This window comes from Kogia breviceps, chromosome X, assembly GCF_026419965.1.
Source record: "Kogia breviceps isolate mKogBre1 chromosome X, mKogBre1 haplotype 1, whole genome shotgun sequence".
Lineage (NCBI taxonomy): Eukaryota > Metazoa > Chordata > Mammalia > Artiodactyla > Physeteridae > Kogia > Kogia breviceps.
Genome location: NC_081330.1, coordinates 38,786,147 through 38,808,051, shown reverse-complemented (window position 1 = coordinate 38,808,051; position 21,905 = coordinate 38,786,147). Strand labels below are relative to the sequence as shown.

The following is a 21,905-nucleotide window of genomic DNA, read 5'->3' as shown; positions in this document are numbered from 1 at the left end:
CCAGCTGAACTGGTTGATAGCATTATTTCAGCAGGGCTTGGAAAACCAGTTTGGTGTTTTAGATGATCTGAGAGAGGTGACTTTCATTTTGTCACATGGTAATCCCAAGAGTCCAGTTCCTCACTCCAATCTACTCCATGTTTATGAAAGTTCATTAGCTGGAACAGTTAAGAAGAAAAAACTGTCAGTGAAGAAAGTCATCCAATCCTGATAAGTTGACATGTAGAATAAAGTTGATGGTGTTATTTATTGCTAAGGTAGTCCTGGTTAAGGGTTACATGTGTGTACAGTTGGAGGAGGGGCAGGCAAAACGGAATGTAGCTAAGTAAAGTGAAATAGAGCTGATGTATTCAGAGCTTACGTTGCTAGAGGTGAGATCAGTTACCTACTTGCAGCTGAAATTTCAAACTTCTGCTTAGTGGGGACCTGAGTGGACAAATGGTGACTGATAGTTGGAAATATCAGCAGACATCTTAAATTTTATGCTCAAATGAATGAGCAATGAACCAGGAGAATAAGTCCAGTTGTTTTCAGCTGCTGGTAATTTTTACCTTTTTATTTAAAATCACAGCACCTTTTTCAGTGAATGCCTATGTGACTGTGGCTTATTACAATGAAACCAGCAACTACACTTCAACAGAGACATGTGAATGTGGTGTTTATGGATTAGCCTCACCGGTGGCTAATGCTATGGGGGTGGTAGCCATCCCTAAGAACAGTAACTACCAAGCTTGTGACTACAACACTGAGTTTACTAATACTAAGAAGCCCTGGATTGCACTGATAGAAAGAGGTAATTGTACATTTTCAGAAAAAATTCAAGTAGCAGGCAGAAGAAATGCTGATGCTGTTGTGATTTACAATGTTCCAGAGACTGGCAACCAGACGATACAGATGGCAAATTTCGGTAAGTAAGAACTGATTCCCAAAGAGGGTTAATGTCTTTGTTTATCTTAACATGGTATTTCCATCTACAATGACTCTAGGGTCTGGCAATGAGGTGGTAAAGCAAGTGTATTTTAAATTTTCTTGCCTGGCACTACTTTGAATTACTTTACTATTACTTAATATTGACAATTAATTTGTTCCAAGGTCAAAAGCAATTCATGAAGTGGTTCCTGTTTTCTTTCATGATGTTTTTAGCTCTACTAGTTTTCTCAGTGTGTATTACATAATTGCTTTTTAATAAATGTGCCTTTACCTGTAAACATTCAAGAAAATATAAATATTTTAATTTCATTCTTAATTTGTACTTTTCAATTTGATTCAGGGTTGTATGTATTCAAGTGTGCAGTAAAAACTGATTCATTGTTATGATTAAACAATAGTATATTGTAAGTGTGCAAAATGTTTACAGAGATGAGAATTTGACTCTCTACTGTATGAATGTGAGATTTTAATGTCTGTGGGACTAATATATATAAAACTACTCTGTAAGAAACATTATACATTGAAAACGGTAAGGCTGAAATTGGATACCTCTGTAATTCACACCAAAAGTAAAGATTTCCCTTAAAAATGTTTACTTATGACATCTTAAGTAAATATAATTATCTAATTTATTAATTTTGTGAAGGAATTTATTTCTTAGAATTACTGTTTTTATTTTGTAAAAAATGCCACTTTCCAAATAAATCGTTTTAAACCAGTGAAGAAGTAAACTTCTGAAACAAGTTTTCTATACTGCAGGTGGGTAAAGGTTTTTTTGACCCCAGACTTGGCCAAAGGAGAAAAATGGTAATTTCAAACAGGGTAAGATCTGGTAGAACACAATACCAGGATAATTGGTATTCTCACCACCAAGTTTGGCTTCTGAGAAGATTAATGTAAATTAAATCAACCAGATTTCAGAACTGTAAGAAAAAAACAAATTTGTGTTAAGAGTAGTAGAGTGGAACATCCAGGTTGTGTACCTACAGTATGGCAATTTAGTACTAATCTTTGAAAAACTAGCTGCTTGTTTCTCTGGGTATCAAAAACTAGGTAACATGGTCTTTAACAGTACAGAATTATTGTAAATGTACAAAACTCTACTTGCTACCTTTTGTAACATATCCTGGACATTTCGAGAACCCAGGCATTCACATTTTTTTCTTTTGAAGTTAAGAGCACTTCATAAACATTCTCTGCATGTTCCTATAATTTTACGAGTGACTTTTATTTTTGTAGAAATAAAATGAGGTGGCTTTCTGTTGAAAATTAGAAATTAAACCTTTTCTAAGGAGCCTACTTGTTCTATGTTTCAACTTAGAGATTCTGAGTATTCTAGGTTTCCTTTTACATGCGTAGCCACATTCTGCTGTTCACGCCCCTGCTTTCTTTAGGATAATTTTCTTTCTTTTTTTTAAATTGAAGTATAGTTGATTTACAATGTTGTGTTAGTCTCAGGTGTACAGCAAAGTGATTCAGTTATATATATATATATATATATATATTATATATATATATATATATATATATATGTTTTTTCAGATTATTTTCCCATATAGGTTATTATAAAATATTGAGTATAGTTCCCTGTGATATGCAGTAGGTCCTTGTTGTTTATTTTATATATAGTAGTGTGTATATGTTACCCCCAAATTCCTGATTTCTTATTCCTCCCCACCTCTCTCCTTTGGTAAACATAAGTTTGTTTTCTATGTCTGTGAGTCTGTTTCTGTTTTATAAATCTTCTGCTTTTTTAAAAGTATAAACAGTATCAAACTAAATAGTAGTCATGTTTTCCAAACTTGCTTTGCATCATGCAGTAAGGGCCAAATACTGGAAAGTAGGTGCCCAGCCACTGAATTTAAAAGACTGACCAAAACAGTAAATCTCTCCAAAAGGCATGCACAGTCATTTGAGTATATGTCTCTGAGCAGAATTTAAGAAACAAAGCAGTTACATTTATCATTGAATATATACTTCCAATATAGTCAAGGATATGTGATCAAAAACATTTTTTAAAACTACGGGGCTTCCCTGGTGGCGCAGTGGTTGAGAATCCGCCTGCCAATGCAGGAGACACGGGTTCGTGCCCAGGTCCGGGAAGATCCCGCATGCCGTGGAGCAACTAAGCCCGTGAGCCATGGCCGCTGAGCCTGTGCGTCCGGAGCCTGTGCTCCGCAACGGGAGAGGCCACAACAGTGAGAGGCCCGCATACCGAAAAAAAAAAAAAAAAAACTACGTCATTGCCCCTGTTTTAAAATAAGCACATTTGAAAAGATAGCATAATCATAGTAATTGTAATAGTTAATATTTATTGCCATTTAATATATGTCAGGCACTGTTTTAGGGTATTTATTTAATGAATGTTGATCTTTAACATTGAACGATCTCAACCCCAAAGAATTAAAATTGTAAGATTAGTGTTTTGCCGTTATAAAACCTGTCAACTAGTGTGTCATTGGAGTTCTTCCTTCCTAGAATTTCTCTTATAAAGAAACTATTATATGATGCAGTTGACAAACATAGGGAAGGGAGTGTGGATATGAAAACTCTATGATCAGCCCCAAGACCATTAAAGATTGAGCCATTATTTTATAACATAAGCCAAAATTGTGTTTGTTTTTACTGTCTTTCATTAGGGTTTTGTTTAGGCACAGAGGGTAGGGCAGCAACTCGTCCTCCTCCTCCTACAAAAGCTCAAGGCTTTACCTTCTATCACATTATCCTTTTTTATTAGTTATCTATTTTATACATATTAGTGTATATATGTCAATCCCAGTTTCCCAATTCATCCCACCACCACCACCCCCACCACTTTCCCCCCTTGGTGTCCATATGTTAGTTCTCTACATCTGTGTCTCTATTTCTGCCCTACAAACCGGTTCATCTGTACCATTTTTCTAGGTTCCACATATATGCGTTAATATATATTTGTTTTCCTCTTTCTGACTTACTTCACTCTGTATGACAGTCTCTAGATCCATCCACGTCTACAAATGACCCAATTTCGTTCCTTTTTATGGCTGAGTAATATTCTATTGTATATATGTACCACATCTTCTTTACCCATTTGTCTGTCAATGGGCATTTAGGTTGCTTCCATTACCTGACTATTGTAAATAGAGCTGCAATGAACATTGTGGTACATGACTCTTTTTGAATTATGGCTTTCTCAGGGTATATGCCCAGTAGTGGGATTGCTGGGTCATATGGTAATTCTATTTTTAGTTTTTTAAGGAAGCTCCATACTGTTCTCCATAGTGGCTGTATCAATTTACATTCCCACCAACAGTGCAAGAGGGTTCCCGATTCTCAACACCATCTCCAGCATTTGTTGTTTGTAGATTTTCTGATGATGCCCATTCTAACTGGTGTGAGGTGATACCTCACTGTAGTTTTGATTTGCAGTTCTCTAACAATTAGTGATGTTGAGCAGCTTTTCATGTGCTTGTTGGCCAACTGTATGTCTTCTTTGGAGAAATGTCTATTTAGGTCTTCTGCCCATTTTTGGATTGGGTTGTTTGTTTTTTTAATATTGAGCTGTGTGAGCTGTTTATATATTTTGGAGATTAATCCTTTGTCCATTGATTCATTTGCAAATATATTCTCCCATTCTGAGGGTTGTCTTTTTGTCTTGTTTTTAGTTTTCTTTGCTTTGCAAAACCTTTTAAGTTTCATTAGGTCCCATTTGTTTATTTTTGTTTTTATTTCTATTACTCTAGGAGGTGGATCAAAAAATATCTTGCTGTGATTTATGTCAAAGAGTGTTCTTCCTATGTTTTCTTCTAAGAGTTTCAAAATGTCTGGTCTTACATTTAGGTGTCTAATCCATTTTGAGTTTATTTTTGTGTATGGTGTTAAGGAGTGTTCTAATTTCATTCTTTTACATGTAGCTGTCCAGTTTTCCCAGCACCACTTATTGAAGAGGCTGTCTTTTCTCCATTGTATATCCTTGCTTCCTTTGTCATAGATTAGTTGACCATAGGTGTGTGGGTTTATCTCTGGGCTTTCTATCCTGTTCCATTGATCTACATTTCTGTTTTTGTGCCAGTACCAGTTTGTCTTGATTACTGTAGCTTTGTAGTATAGTCTGAAGTCAGGGAGCCCAAATCCTCCAGCTCCCTTTTTTTCCCTTAAGACTGCTTTGGCTATTGGGGGTCTTTTGTGTTTCCATGCAAATTTTAAGATTTTTTTGTTCTAGTTCTGTAAAAAATGCCAGTGGTACTTTGATAGGCATTGCACTGAATGTGTAGATTGCTTTGGGTAGTATAGTCATTTTCACAATATTGATTCTTCCAATCCAAGAACATGGTATATCTCTCCATCTGTCTGTGTCATCTTTGATTTCTTTCATCAGTGTCTTATACTTTTCTGAGTACAGGTCTTTTACCTCCTTAGGTAGGTTTATTCCTAGGTATTTTATTCTTTTTGTTGCAATGGTGAATGGGATTGTTACCTTAATTTCTCTTTCTGGTCTTTCATTGTTAGTGTATAAGAGGAATGCAAGAGATTTCTGCGCCTTAATTTTGTATCCTGCAACTTTACCAAGTTCATTGATTAGCTCTAGTAATTTTCTGGTGGCATCTTTAGGATTCTCTCTATATAGTATCATGTCATCTGCAAACAGTGACAGTTTTACTTCTTCTTCTCCAATTTGGATTGCTTTTATTTCTTTGTCTTCTCTGATTGCCATGGCTAAGACTTCCAAAACTGTGTTGAATAATAGTGGTGAGAGTAGACATCCTTGTCTTGTTCCTGATCTTAGAGGAAAAGCTGTCAGTTTTTCACCATTGAGAATGATGTTTGCTGTGGGTTTGTTATATATGGTCTTTATTATGTTGAGGTAGGTTCCCTCTATGCCCACTTTCTGGAGAGTTTTTATCATAAATGGTTATTGAATTTGGTCAAAAGCTTCTTCTGCATCTATTGAAATGATCATATTGTTTTTATTCTTCAATTTGTTAATATAGTGTATCACATTGATTGATTTGAGTATATTGAAGAATCCTTGCATCCCTGGGATAAATCCCACTTGATCATGGTGTATGATCCTTTTAATGTGCTGTTGGATTCTGTTTGCTAGTATTTTGTTGAGGATTTTTGCATCTATGTTCATCAGTGATATTGGTTTGTAATTTTCTTTTTTTGTAGTATCTTTGTGTGGTTTTGGTATCAGGGTGATGGTGGCCTCATAGAATGAGTTTGGGAGTGTTCCTTCATCTGCAATTTTTGGAAGAGTTTGAGAAGGATGGGTGTTAGCTCTTCTCCAAAGGTTTGATAGAATTCACCTGTGAAGCCATCTGTTCCTGGACTTTTGTTTGTTGGAAGATTTTTAATCACAGTTTCAATTTCATTACTTGTGATTGGTCTGTTCATATTTTCTATTTCTTCCTGGTTCAGTCTTGGAAGGTTATACCTTTCTAAGAATCTGTCCATTTCTTCCAGGTTGTCCATTTTATTGGCATAGAGTTGCTTGTAGTAGTCTCCTGTGATGATTTGTATTTCTGCAGTGTCCATTCTCCTTTTTCAATTCTAATTTATTGATTTCAGTCCTCTCCTTTTTATTGATGAGTCTAGCTAAGGGTTTATCAATTTTGTTTATCTTCCCAAAGAACCAGGTTTAGATTAATATCCAAAATTTATAAGCAACTCAGGCAGCTCAATAACAAAAAAACAAACAACCCAATCCAAAAATTGGCAGAAGAACTAAATAGACATTTCTCCAAAGAATATATACAGATTGCCAACAGACACATGAAAGAATTCTCAACATCATTAATCATTAGAGAAATGCAAATCAAAACTACAGTGAGGGCTTCCCTGGTGGTGCAGTGGTTGAGAATCCACCTGCTGATGCAGGGGACACGGGTTCGTGCCCCAGTCCGGGAAGATCCCACATGCCGTGGAGCAGCTGGGCCCGTGAGCCATGGCGGCTGAGCCTGTGCGTCCGGAGCCTGTGCTCTGCAACGGGAGAGGCCATGGCAGTGAGAGGCCGGCGTACCACACACACACACACACACACACACACACACAAAAAAAAAAAAAAAAAAAAACCCACAAAACTACAATGAGATATCATCTCACACCGGTCAGATTGGCCAGCATCAAAAACTCTAGAAACAATAAATGCTGGAGAGGGTGTGGAGAAAAGGGAACACTCTTGCACTGCTGGTGGGAATGTAAATTGATACAGCCACTATGGAGAACAGTATGGAGGTTCCTTAAAAAACTAAAAATAGAGCTACCATATGATCCTTCAATCCCAGTCCTGGGCATATATCTGGAGAAAAACATGGTCTGAAAGGATATATATACCCAAGCATTCATTGCAGCACCATTTACAGTAACCAAGACATGGAAGCAACCTAAATGTCCATTGACAGAGGAATGGATAAAGAAGATGTGGCACATATATACAATGGAATATTACTCAGCCATAAAAAGAAATGAAACTGAGTTATTTGTAATGAGGTGGATAGACCTGGAGTCTGTCATACAGAGTGAAGTAAGTCAGAAGGAGAAAAACAAATACTGTATGCTAACACATATATATGGAATCTAAGAAAAAAAATGTCATGAAGAGATTAGTGGTAGGACGGGAATAAAACACAGACCTACTAGAGCATGGACTTGAGGATATGGGGAGGGGGAAGGGTAAGCGGTGACAATGTGAGAGAGTGGCAGGGACATATACACACTACCAAATGTAAATTAGATAGCTAGTGGGAAGCTGCCGCATAGCACAGGGAGTTCACCTCTGTGCTTTGTGACCACCTAGTGAGGTGGGATAGGGAGGGTGGGAGGGAGGGTGACGCAAGAGGGAAGAGATATGGGAACATATGTATATGTATAGCTGATTCACTTTGTTGTAAAGGAGAAACTAACACACTATTGTAAAACAGTTATACTCAAATAAAGATGTTAAAAAAAAGAACCAGGTTTAGTTTTATTGAACTTTGCTATTGTTTTCTTTGTTTGTATTTCATTTATTTCTGCTCTGATCTTTATGATTTCTTTCCTTCTACTAACTGGGTTTTGTTTGTTCTTCTTTCTCTAGTTCCTTTAGGTGTAAGGTTAGATTGTTTATTTGAGATTTTTCTTGTTTCTTGAGGTAGGCTTGTATAGCTATTAACTTCCCTCTTGGAACTGTTTTCCTGCATTCCATACGTTTTGGATCATCATGTTTTCATTGTCATTTGTCTCTAAGTATTTTTTGATTTCCTCTTTGATTTCTTCAGTGATCTCTTGTTTATTTAGTAACGTATTGTTTATCCTCCATGTGTTTGTGTTTTTTACGTTTTTTTCCCTGTAATTGCTTTCTAATCTCATAGTGTTGTGGTTGGAAAAGGTGCTTGATATGATTTCAATTTTCTTAAATTTACCGAGGCTTGATTTGTGACCCAAGATGTGATCTATCCTGGAGAATGTTCTGTGTGCACTTGAGAAGAAAGTGTAATCTGCTCTTTTCGGATGGAATATCCTATAAATATCAATTAAATCTATCTGGTCAATTGTGTCATCTAAAGCTTGTTTTTCCATATTAATTTTCTGTCTAGATGATCTGTCCATTGGTGAAAGTGTCGTGTTAAAGTACCCTATTATTGTGTTACTGTCGATTTCCCCTTTTGTGGCTGTTAACATTTGCCTTATATATTGAGGTGCTCCTATCTTGGCTGCATAAATATTTACAATTGTTATATCTTCTTGGATTGATCCCATGATCATTATGTAGTGTCCTTCTTTGTCTCTTATAATAGTCTTTATTTTAAAGTCTATTTTGTCTGATATGAGAATTGCTACTCCAGCTTTCTTTTGATTTCCGTTTGCATGGAATATCTTTTTCCATGCCCTCACTTTCAGTCTGTATGTGTCCCTAGGTCTGAAGTGGGTCTCTTGTAGACAGCATATATATGGGTCTTGTTTTTGTATCCATTCAGCGAGCCTGTGTCTTTTGGTTGGAACATTTAATCCATTCACATTCAAGGTAATTATCGATATGTATGTTCCTATGACCATTTTCTTAATTGTTTTGGGTTTGTTTTTGTAGGTCCTTTTCTTCTATTGTGTTTCCCACTTAGTGAAGTTCCTTTAGCATTTATTGTAGAGCTGGATTAATGGTGCTGAATTCTCTTAGCTTTGGCTTGTCCGTAAATGTTTGGATTTCTCTATCGAATCTGAATGAGATCCTTGCCGGGTAGAGTAATCTTGGTTGTAGGTTCTTCCCTTTCATCGCTTTAAATATAAAATGCCACTCGCTTCTGACTTGTAGAGTTTCTGCTGAGAAATCAGCTGTTAACCTTATGGGAGTTCTCCTGTATGTTATTTGTCATTTTCCCTTGTTGCTTTCAGTAATTTTTCTTTGTCTTTAATTTTTGTCGATTTGATTACTATGTGTCTCGGCGTGTTTCTCCTTGGGTTTATCCTGCCTGGGACTCTCTGCACTTCCTGGACTTGTGTGGCTATTTCCTTTCCCATGTTAGGGAAGTTTTCATCTATAATCTCTTCAAATATTTTATCAGGTCCTTTCTCTGTCTCTTCTCTTTCTATTATGCAAATGTTGTTGAGTTTAATGTTGTCCCAGAGGTCTCTTAGGCTGTCTTCATTTCTTTTCATTCTTTTTGCTTTATTCTGTTCCATGGCAGTGAATTCCACCATTCTGTCTTCCAGGTCACTTATCCCTTCTTCTGCCTCAGTTATTCTGCTGTTGATTCCTTCTAGTATATTCTTCATTTCAGTTATTGTGTTGTTCATCTGTTTGTTTGTTCTTTGATTCTTCTAGGTGTTTGCTATTTAATTCTTGTAGGGCTTTGTTAAACATTTCTTGCATATTCTCAATCCTTGCCTCCATTCTTTTTCTGAGGTCCTGGATCATCTTCACTATCATTATTCTGAATCTTTTTCTGGAAGGTTGCCTTTCTCCACTTCATTTAGTTGTTTTTCTGGGGTTTTATCTTTTTCCTTCATCTGGTACAAAGTCCTCTGCCTTTTCATTTTGTCTCTCTTTCTATGAATGTGGTTTTCCTTCCATAGGCTGCAGAACTGTAGTTCTTGCTTCTGCTGTCTGCCCTCTGGTGTATGAGGCTATCTAAGAGGCTTATGCAAGTTTCCTGATGGGAGGGACTGGTGGTGGGTAGAGCTGACTGTTGCTCTGGTGGGCAGAGCTCAGCAAAACTTTAATACTCTTGTCTGCTGATGGGTGGGGCTGATTTCCCTCCCTGTTGGTTGTTTGGCCTGAGGCAACCCAGCACTGGAGCCTACCTGGGCTCTTTGGTGGGGCTAATGGTGGACTCTGGGAGGGTTCATGCCAAGGAGTACTTCCCAGAACTTCTGCTTCCAGTGTCCTTGTCCCCAGGGTGAGCCACAGCCACCCCCTGCCTCTGCAGGAGACCCTCCAACACTAGCAAGTGTGTCTGGTTCAGTCTCCTATGGGGTCACTGCTCCTTCCCCTGGGTCCTGATGCACACACTACTTTGTGTGTGCCCTGGAAGAGTGGAGTCTCTGTTTCCCCCAGTCCTGTCAAAAAGTCTTGCAATCAAATCCTGCTATGCTTCAAAGTCTGATTCTCTAGGAATTCCTCCTCCCATTGCCAGACCCCCAGGTTGGGAAGCCTGACATGGGGCTCAGGACCTTCACTCCAGTGGGTGGACTTCTGTGGTATAATTGTTCTCCAGTTTGTGAGTCACCCACCCAGCAGTTATGGGACTTGATTTTATTGTGATTGTGCCCCTGCTACCATCTCACTGTGGCTACTCCTTTGTCTTTGGGTGTGGGGTATCTTTTTTGGTGAGTTCCAGTGTCTTCCTGTCAATGATTGTTCAGCGGTTAGTTGTGATTCCGGTGCTCTTGCAAGAGGGAGTGAGCACATGTCCTTCTACTCCGCCATCTTGAACCAATCTTTGAGTGTTCTATCACCGTATCTTTTATCACCCCTAAAAACCACCTTTTCAGAAAACCACACTCTAGCCCCCCTCAGGGCTGTGGACCCCCTTCACTTCCTTGTTTGCCACTATCTCTTCATTCCTTCCATCCCATTTCCCATGCTAGGCCTTCCTAGCCTTTCCACAATGCTGTGCCTCTTTATGTCTTACTGATGTCAATGCCCTCCAACCAAAGGCTCCTAGGAACAGACCTGTAGTTGAAAAAGTTGGGTTTATTACTTATTGCAGCAAAGGGAGAATGCACACCACGGGAAAAGATGGGATATCTCAATAAGAGGGCTTAAGAAAGGATTTATAGGATTTGGACTTGCTTCAGATGATATGGGGGAGGGTTTAAGGAAGCAGGCCATTGACCAGCCAGCCCAGTTTGCCTGAGACAGGGATTTCCTGGAACTTGGGACTTTCAATGCTAAAACCAGGAAATTCCTGGGAAAACCAGGCTGAGTAGGTCACTCTAGCTGGCTTTGTTCTAGATTTGGATACTGTCAGAGAGTAGACGGTAATTCTGTGATTGGATTTCTAAATAAACCTTATCTGTAAGTGGGGAAGACTAACCTGAAGCTACAGCTATAATTAGTAAAGAAGCAACAGTCACTCGTGTTAGCCAGGATGGGAGAGGTTTGGTCATTTTTGTGACTTGGATGCTGTTCATATTTTGACTGGGTTCAGACATGATTATGGAATGGTCTTGTTTTTGTCTTGATCTATCATGGCACAGAATGACCTTCTCTACTGTAGATGCTCTGTGGAACTATTTATGTTCAACAAGAAAACACCAAAGCCTGAATGGTAGTGCCAGGCCAGGTCCCAGATGTCAAGGGTTGCCTGCCTCTTTCTCAACAAGAGTATACTATGCCTATGTCTTTACTGCTGTGCAAATACATTATCTCCTCCCATTTTATGTATCAGTGCTTCCCCATCCCCTATAGCCTGCCTTCAAGGTCCCCAGCAAGCCTAAGGGATGCTTCTGCACTCCTTGTTTCTCATGGTTTCATGATGTGGATACAGAATGTCTTTACTCCTAGGCCCAATAGCCACCCCCCCCACTAGCAGTATCCCTTTTCTGAAGGGGACAACTTCAGTTGGAGAAGTGCTCCCACCGAGGAGGAATGGTGTCTAACCTAGTACTTGGAAGTAAACCTTTAATTCTAAGCTTCCCAGTTTGCAGTGTGTTTTGATTTGCATTTTGATGCAGTTGGAAATAGAAAGATATGCTTATGGTTTCCTTAAGTAATTTTGTAACTTCTTTTTTTACATCTATTGGAGTATAATTGTTTTACAATGGTATGTTAGGATCTGCTTTATAACAAAGTGAATGAGTTATACATATACATATGTTCCCATATTTCTTCCCTCTTGCATCTCCCTCCCTCCCACCCTCCCTATCCCACCCTTCTAGGTGGTCACAAAGCACCGAGTTGATCTCCCTGTGCTATGCGGCTGCTTCCCACTAGCTATCTACTTTACATTTGATAGTGTATATATGTTCATGCCGCTCTCTCACTTTGTCACAGCTTACCCTTCCCCCTCCGTGTGTCCTCAAGTCCATTCTCTAGTAGGTCTGTGTCTTTATTCCCATCTTACCCCTAGGTTCTTCATGACATTTTTTTAGATTCCATATATATGTGTTAGCATACAGTATTTGTCTTTCTCTTTCTGACTTACTTCACTCTGTATGACAGACTCTAGGTCCATCCACCTCACTACAAATAACTCAATTTCATTTCTTTTTATGGCTGAGTAATATTCCATTGTATACATGTGCCACATCTTCTTTATTCATTCATCCGATGATGGACACTTAGGTTGCTTCGATCTCCTGGCTATTGGAAATAGAGCTGCAATGAACATTTTGGTACATGACTCTTTTTTTTTTTTTTTTTTTTTTTGTGGTACGGCCTCTCCTGTTGCGGAGCACAGGCTCCGGACGCACAGGCTCAGCGGCCATGGCTCACAGGCTCAGCGGCCATGGCTCACAGGCTCAGCGGCCATGGCTCACGGGCCCAGCCGCTCCGCGGCATGTGGGATCTTCCCGGACCGGGGCACGAACCCGTGTCCCCTGCATCGGCAGGCGGATTCTCAACCACTGCGCCACCAGGGAAGCCCAACATGACTCTTTTTGAATCATGGTTTTCTCAGGGTATATGCCCAGTAGTGGGATTACTGGGTCATATGGTAGTTACATTTGTAGTTTTTTAAGGAACCTCCATACTGTTCTCCATAATGGCTGTACCAATTCACATTCCCACCAGAGGTGCAAGAGTGTTCCCTTTCCTCCATACCCTCTCCAGCATTTATTGTTTCTAGATTTTTTGATGATGGCCATTCTGACCAGTGTGAGATGATATCTCATTATAGTATTGATTTTCATTTATCTAATGATTAATGATGTTGAGCACTCTTTCATGTGTTTGTTGGCAATCTGTATATCTTCTTTGGAGAAATGTCTATTTAGTTCTTCTGCCCATTTTTGGACTGGGTTGTTTGTTTTTTTGTTATTGAGCTTCATGAGCTGCTTGTAAATTTTGGAGATTAATCCTTTGTCAGTTGCTTCATTTGCAAATACTTTCTCCCATTCTGAGGGTTGTCTTTTGGTCTTGTTTATGGTTTGCTTTGCTGTGCAAAAGCTTTGAAGTTTCATTAGGTCCCATTTGTTTATTTTTGTTTTTATTTCCATTTCTCTAGGAGGTGGGTCAAAAAGGATCTTGTTGTGATTTATGTCATAGAGTGTTCTGCCTATGTTTTCCTCTAAGAGTTTGATAGTTTCTTGCCTTACATTTAGGTCTTTAACCCATTTTGAGCTTATTTTTGTGTATGGTGTTAGGGAGTGTTCTATTCTCATACTTTTACATGTACCTGTCCAGTTTTCCCAGCACCACTTATTGAAGAGGCTGTCCTTTCTCTACTGTACATTCCTGCCTCCTTTATCAAAGATAAGGTGACTATATGTGTGTGGGTTTACCTCTGGGCTTTCTATCCTGTTCCATTGATCTATATTTCTATTTTTGTGCCAGTACCATACTGTCTTGATTACTGTAGCTTTGTAGTACAGTCTGAAGTCAGGGAGCCCGAATCCTCCAGCTCCATTTTTCATTCTCAAGATTGCTTTGGCTATTCGGGGTCTTTTGTATTTCCATACACATTGTGAAATTTTTTGTTCTAGTTCTGTGAAAAATGCCATTGGTAGTTTGATAGGGATTGCATTGAATCTGTAGATTGCTTTGGGTAGTAGAGTCATTTTCACAATGTTGATTCTTCCAATCCAAGAACATGGTATTTCTCTCCATCTGTTGGTATCATCCTTAATTTCTTTTATCAGTGTCTTATAATTTTCTGCATACAAGTCTTTTGTCTCCTTAGGTAGGTTTATTCCTAGATATTTTATTATTTTTGTTGCAATGGTAAATGGCAGTGTTTTCTTTATTTCACTTTCAGATTTTTCATCATTAGTGTATAAGAATGCCAGAGATTTCTGTGCATTAATTTTGTATCCTGCTACTTTACCAAATTCATTGATTAGCTCTAGTAGTTTTCTGGTAGCATCTTTAGGATTCTCTATGTATAGTATCATGTCATCTACAAACAGTGACAGCTTTACTTCTTCTTTTCCAATTTGGGTTCCTTTTATTTCCTATTCTTCTCTGATTGCTGTGGCTAAAACTTCCAAAACTATGTTGCATAAGAGTGGTGAGAGTGGGCAACCTTGTCTTGTTCCTGATCTTAGTGGAAATGGTTTCAGTTTTTCACCATTGAGGATGATGTTGGCTGTGGGTTTTTCGTATATGGGTTTTATTATGTTGAGGAAAGTTCCCTCTATGCCTACTTTCTGCAGGGTTTTTATCATAAATGGGTGTTGAATTTTGTCGAAAGCTTTCTCTGCATCTATTGAGATGATCATATTTTTTTCTCCTTCAATTTGTTTATATGGTGTATCACGTTGATTGACTTGCGTATATTGAAGAATCCTTGCATTCCTCAAATAAAACCCACTTGATCATGGTGTATGATCCTTTTAATGTGCTGTTGGATTCTGTTAACTAGTATTTTGTTGAGGATTTTTGCATCTATGTTCATCAGTGATATTGGTCTGTAGTTTTCTTTCTTTGTGACGTCCTTGTCTGGTTTTGGTATCAGGGTGATGGTGGCCTCGTAGAATGAGTTTGGGAGTGTTCCTCCCTCTGCTATATTTTGGAAGAGTTTGAGAAGGATAGGTGTTAGCTCTTCTCTAAATGTTATGTAACTTCTTAACAACCCTTTCCAAATGCTCTAGAGACGTCCATCCATCCAGTTGTCCCAGTTGTGCGAGAAAAGGCAGGACTCCTCAGTTATTAAAGCAGAAAATTCAGACTATGTTAAGTACTTGCTTGCTGACAGAACAGGTTTTGAAAGTTAAATATGCTATTAATAGGTTAATTGCCCTAGGAAAGTATTAGATGTTAATGTATTGCAGTTTATTTCAGCAAAATCAGTAATCTAAGCGGAATAAAATGTTTCGTAACGTTTTCATCATTATGACTGTGTTCAGCGAAGTGTATTACAGGGTGAGGTGTTCAGCATTTCAGTATCCCCAAACTCACCAATTCCCCAGCAATTAAGTACATGGAAAGGAAGGGTTTAATCAGAGTAGCAAACTCACATGTTTTAGAAAAAAATTTTCTATAACTGAGAGGGAAATAAAAACATAATATATAAATGAAGTGAGAAGATAATAAAAACTTCAATAAGGCTTAGACTCCGATATATACATGAGTTTAATTCAAGAAAACTAATCAGTTCCACTTCAAATGAATCTCCGATCTGCCCAGCACCATCTCCAAGACTTCATCCTCAGACCTCTGCAATAACTTCCTAAGTCATCTCCCTGCTTCTCTTGTCCCCCTCTAAGCCCACTACCCACACTGAAGCCAAAGTGGCTTTTTAGAATAAAACCAAACCACACCTTGTTTAAAACCCTTCAGTAGCTTCCCACTGCACTTAGAGTACATTCAGACTCCTTTCCATGTCCTCACCCAGCCATGAATCACCTGGCTCATGCCCACCACTCTGACCTCATCTCCTCTCACCTCCCTGCACACCTCCTGCCCCCTACACGGAGCTCCAGCCACACTTGGCTCCTTTCAGTCCCTCAATCCCACTAAACCCTTCCCTGTCTTGAGCTTGAAAATACTTGAAACCGCCCTCTTCTTCACACTCCCACATCTCATTAAAGATCAAGTCCTGTTGATTCAATCTCCAAGCATTTCTGAAATCCATCCCTTTTCCCACTTCTGCTGAATCCATCCAAGCCCAGGCCAATATCCTGTCTCACCTGGACTATTACAGTAGCCTCCCAGCAGGTCTCCCTCTTATTGTCGCCCCCCTACAGAGTCTTGTCTTCCACCCAGCAGCCAGAGTGATCCCGTGGAAAATGGAATTCAGTCCCAATTAGAATAAAATCCAGGCTTCATGCCATGTCCTACAAAGCCCTGTGTGATGAGAACTGATTCCACACCCCTCTCTCCCACATGACTATGCCTTAGCCACTCTGGTCTTCTTTCTCTTTCTAAACCAAAAGAGCTAGCTTTTGCACTTGCTATTCCCTCTACCAAAGTCATTTCTCTTTCATGTTTTCACATAATGCTTCCTCCAAAAATATAACCATGTCACTACTTTCTCGACATGGCAGATGGAGTGATCCTCTAAAAATCGAGGTCAAATCACATTGCTCTTCTTCTCAAAACCCCCCAGTGAATTTTCATTGTTCTTCAAATAAAATCTAAACTTTGCCATGCCGAAAAGGACTTGCATCATCTGGCCTCTGCCTACCTTTCCAACCTAACAGTGCCACCCCTGCCCTACCAATGCCTAACCACTCTGACCTTCAGATATTTTCTCCAACCCACGAAGCTTTTTCTGAGGCCCTTTGTGCTTGTTTTTCTCCCCATCACCATCATCACTACCACATGAAACAGGTTCTCCGAATCCCAGTTTAAATGTCTCTTCTTTGAAGAACTCTCCCCCTACCGCATTAATTCCAATCAAAACCTGGTGCTCATTTCTGTTGAAATCCCTTATAATGTGTAATGATTTTCTTATTTGCTTATTATCTGTCTTTATGTCTTTCCCACTTGATTGTAGGTTCCAGGAGGGCAGAGACCATGTCATCCATTGTATAGTGCATAGTCTTCACTAGTTGTTAAATGAATGAACGTTTAAGAAACTTGAAAGCAATTCCCTTTTGTATATGAAAAGATAGACAAGTTTAAGTGAAGTTGATTAGGGGAATTCGGCAAACTATTGTACTTTAAAATTGTTTTTATTTTTACCTATACAAGTAATACTTTCTCCTTTAAAAAACAACACAAGATATAAAGTCCCCCTTGACTATTGCCCCCAATCTCAGGCCTCTCCCAAGAGATAACTATTGTTATTCATTCAGTAGGTAACCTTTCAGGCTTTTTCTATTAATTTTTATGTATGTATACCTATAGAAACTACAAAATCAAACTGTGTTTTATTTTTCACATTAACGAAGTTATTCTGTAGCCTGCTTTTGTCACTCAATAGTAGGAATTGGAGTTATTTCCATGCTAATAGATTTATATTTAAATCTAACCCATTTTTAACTACTGCATAATATTTCATAGTGTGAACACACTCATAACTTATTCAACCACTTCCCTACTAATGGACATTTGGGTTGTTTTCAACTCTGCTCTTTTACAGACAATACTTCAATGAACATAATTATTGCTGATACCTAAGGAAATTAATGATATTGACCTTGCATCACTATTGATGTTGCTCTTACATGTGACTGCCTTGTTGAACTCCTATTTCATTTTAATAGTTGGCTCTTGAATTTTCAGGATAAATTACCATTTTCTCTACAAAGCTTTACCTCATCTTTTATATTAATTATACCCCTTCATTCTTTCCAGTGGTCTTATTCTATTGTCTAGGGTTCTAATAGTGATAATATATACACTTTTGACGTGTTCCTGACTTTACTACCAAAATGCTCCCACTGTTCCATCATTAAGTGGTTGTTTGATCGAAGTTTCTGGGAGATACTCCTTATCAAGTTTCACGACTTCAGTAAGGCTTTTGAATCTTGTTATTCTTACTGGCAAGCTATAATATAAATACATATGTATATACATATACTTATGTATGTATATGTGTAGATACATATAAGATACAGCTATAGTCACTATTGTAGGATACGATCCAAAGGGGAAATCCAGTAGTTTACTGTCAGCTAAGGGGAAATAATAAAGTGATATACAGAAACAAGCTGAAACTAACACACCATTGTAAAACAATTATACTCCAATAAAGATAGTTTTTAAAAAAAGAAACAATAGGTAGAAGGGACAGTTTTGTTTTTCTTTCTCTTTTTTAGATATCATTTTATTGGTGCCCTTGATAAAAGGATTGAAAACATTTTTGTTGCTTATACATATGACTCCAAGTTGAGTGTCAAATTGTAAGACACAAACAAAATTTAAAAGTATCTTGACAAACTAGAAAAACTGTTTATTAAAACAAGATGAAGTGCCACAGTGAATAGTAAAGAATAATAAATGTAGGGACAGATATAAAATAGAAAAACCTGTCAGGTTTATAAGCAAAATATTTGACAGTCACATTGCACCACAAGTTAAAGAGTGATACAGTTATTTTAAAACTAGTATGATCGTGAGATGTGCCAACAAATATATAATATGTTAGGTCTGGAAAATACCTCGGCTATGCTTGGAATTCACAAAACCCTGAAAACATCATAACCCTTACTGTAACCTGGCTTACAATAACAGGATTTTAGTACCTCTCTCTCATACTCTCAAATAAATTCCCAAGTGTCTGTCTGTCTGTCTCTCCCTGCCCCCACCTCCCGCCATATAGGCACAGACATACATATCTGCATAAGAATTTATATTTTTATAAGGGAGTCAAAGATACAGTACCTCCAGATGCTGGTTTCCAGAAAAAAACAAAATGAGTAAATTCACTATGAGCTCTTTAAAGTACATTATCTCTCTTTTCTCCATTTTAAAATCTAGGAATACTTTTTTAAAATCAAGGAATATTTTGTAAGTCTAAACACGTGCTTTTTGTTCATTGATATATATTCTTCACTTACCTCTTGTCCTCTTCCTTCTCAACTTTTAATCTTTTATTTATTATATTATGATTTGCTGCCAGGATATTGATTGCCTCCAAAATTATTGATAATTATTTGGAAAGAATGTGCACATGGATGTGTGTGTGTGTGTGTGTGTGTGTGTAAATACAGACAGAGAAATGCCTGGATAGGATTGCATAAAATAGAATAGTTCCTCTTAAGTATCCTCTCCCTCTATTTTCAGCAATCCTTGGTTCCTAAGTTCTCTTACCCAAGCTACCCCTCTTCCATCACTCAGGCTTACCTTCCCTAGACAGCAAGGACTTCATGTAAATAAATTATATCTGTTTCCATCTAAACTCACAAGTCTTATGTCCTACTCATTTAGGTAATTGTTAGATATGCAGGAGCTACTTTGTTAAAGTATCCCAGGGGAAATTATTTGTTGTACTTGGAAACAACATGACTTAAACAAACAAATCCAATTTCTAACTGATGATAATTTCAGGATCTTTGAAAGAACTGTGGAACAGTAAATTGGGGGAAATCGTATTTCAAAGCATCCCTTATTACATCATATAAGCAATAACCTACTCCACCTAACGTTTTAGATTTTTAGATGCATATCATATTTGTATCTAAATTTATAATAATATATATTATCATGTGATCTTTTAAAAAAATTATTTTATTTATTTATCTATTTATTTATTTATTTATGGCTGCATTGGGTCTTTGTTGCTATGCACAGGCTTTCTCTAGTTGCAATGAGCGGGGGCCACTCTTCATTGCGGTGCACGAGCCTCTCATTGCGGTGGTTTCTCTTGTTGCAGAGCACAGGCTCTAGGTGTGCAGGCTTCAGTAGTTGCAGCACACGAGCTCAGTAGTTGTGGCTTGCAGGCTCTAGAGCGCAGGCTCAGTAGTTGTGGTGCACAGGCTTAGTTGCTCTGTGGCATGTGAGATCTTCCCAGACCAGGGCTCAAACCAATGACCCCTGCATTGGCAGGCAGATTCTTTTTTTAAAAAAATAGATCTTTATTGGAGTATAATTGCTTTACAATACTGTGTTAGTTTCTGTTGTACACCAAAGTGAATCAGCCATATGCATACATATGTCCCCATATCCCCTCCCTCTTGAGCCTCCCTCCCACCCTCCCTATCCCACCCCTCTAGGTCATCGCAAATCACTGAGCTGATCTCCCTGTGCTATGCGACTGCTTCCCACTAGCTATTTATTTTACATTTGGTAATGTATATATGTCCATGCCACTCTCTCACTTCGTCCCAGCTTACCCTTCCCCCACCCCGTGTCCTCAAGTCCATTCTCTATGTCTATGTCTTTATTCCTGCCTTGCAATTAGGTTTATCAGTACCATTTTTTTTACGTTCCGTATATATGTGTTAACATACGGTATTTGTTTTCTCTTTCTGACTTACTTCACTTTGTATGACAGACTCTAGGTCCATCCACCTCACTACAAATAACTCAATTTCGTTTCTTTTTATGGCTGAATAATATTCCATTGTATATATGTGCCACATCTTCTTTATCCATTCATCTGTCAATGGACATTTATGTTGGTTCCATGTCCTGGCTATTGCAAATAGAGCTGCAATGAACATTTCGTTACATGATTATTTTTGAATTATGGTTTTCTCAGAGTATATGCCCAGTAGTGGGATTGCTGGGTCGTATGGTAGTTCCATTTTTAGTTTCTTAAGGAATCTCCATACTGTTTTCCATAGTGGCTGTATCAGTTTGCATTCCCACCAACAGTGCAGGAGGGTTCCCTTTTCACCACACCCTTTCCAGCATTTATTGTTTCTAGATTTTTTTCATAATGGCCATTCCAACCAGCATGAGGTGATACCTCATTGTAGTTTTGATTTGCATTTCTCTAATAATTAGTGATGGTGGGCATCTTTCATGTGCCTCTTAGCCATCTGTATGTCTTCTTTGGTGAAATGTCTATTTAGGTCTTCCGCCCATTTTTTTTTTCCGCCCAGTTTTTAATTGGACTGTTTGTCTTTCGTTTTTGTGTGTGGTACGCGGTCCTGTCACTGTTGTGGCCTCCCCCGTTGCAGAGCACAGGCTCTGGATGCGCAGGCTCAGCGGCCATGGCTCACGGGCCCAGCTACTCCGCAGCATGTGGGATCCTCCTGGACCGGGGCACAAACCCATGTCCCCTGCATTGGCAGGCGGACTCAACCACTGCGCCACCAGAGAAGCCCTGTTTGTCTTTTGATACTGAGCTTCATGAGCTGTTTATATATTTTGGAGATTAATCCTATGTCCATTGTTTCATTTGCAAATATTTCCTCCCATTCTGAGGGTTGTCTTTCTTCTTGTTTATGGTTTCCTTTGTGGTGCAAAAGCTTTTAAGTTTAATTAAGTGCCATTTGTTTATTTTTGTTTTTATTTCCATTACTCTAGGAGGTGGGTCAATAAAATCTTGCTGTGGTCTATGTCAAAGAGTGTTTTTTCTTTGTTTTCCTCTAAGAGTTTTATAGTGTGTGGTCTTAACCAGATTCTTAACCACTGCGCCACCGGGAAAGTCCTATGTGATCTTCTTTATCATGCAATGATAGTGATACCACGTGGTTAAATAAATTAGTCTCTAGCAATAATGAACACATTGGCACCTCCTCGGTGGAAAGTACAAATAGAAGGAAATGAAAATTTCCTTAATATTTTACTTGCTTTCAATTTCTGTTTTAAATGACTGTCTCCATATCATTATTCATAATATTTGGAGCTCTTTCTTTTCTTTCAGCATTGCACATAATTCCTATTAAAATATGTTTTTCTTTACCCTTTATGAAGGCAGTTGTTAACAATAAATATTCTATTAGCTATGTGCTGCACATTTTTCTAAGTGTAATTAATCACTTCAACAATCCATGAGGTACAAAGTGTTAGTATCCCCATT

At 38.4% G+C, this 21,905-nt stretch overlaps 1 protein-coding gene across 1 annotated transcript in view; it reads left to right on the top strand.

Moving 5' to 3' along the window:
• Window positions 1–501: 501 nt before the first annotated feature.
• RNF128 (ring finger protein 128) overlaps window positions 502–21,905 on the top strand; it is a 98,520-nt gene continuing 77,116 nt past the window's right edge. The window contains exon 1 of the mRNA XM_059051366.2: window positions 502–907. Coding sequence (XP_058907349.1) covers window positions 502–907 — 406 coding nt within the window. The remainder of the gene's footprint in view (window positions 908–21,905) is intronic.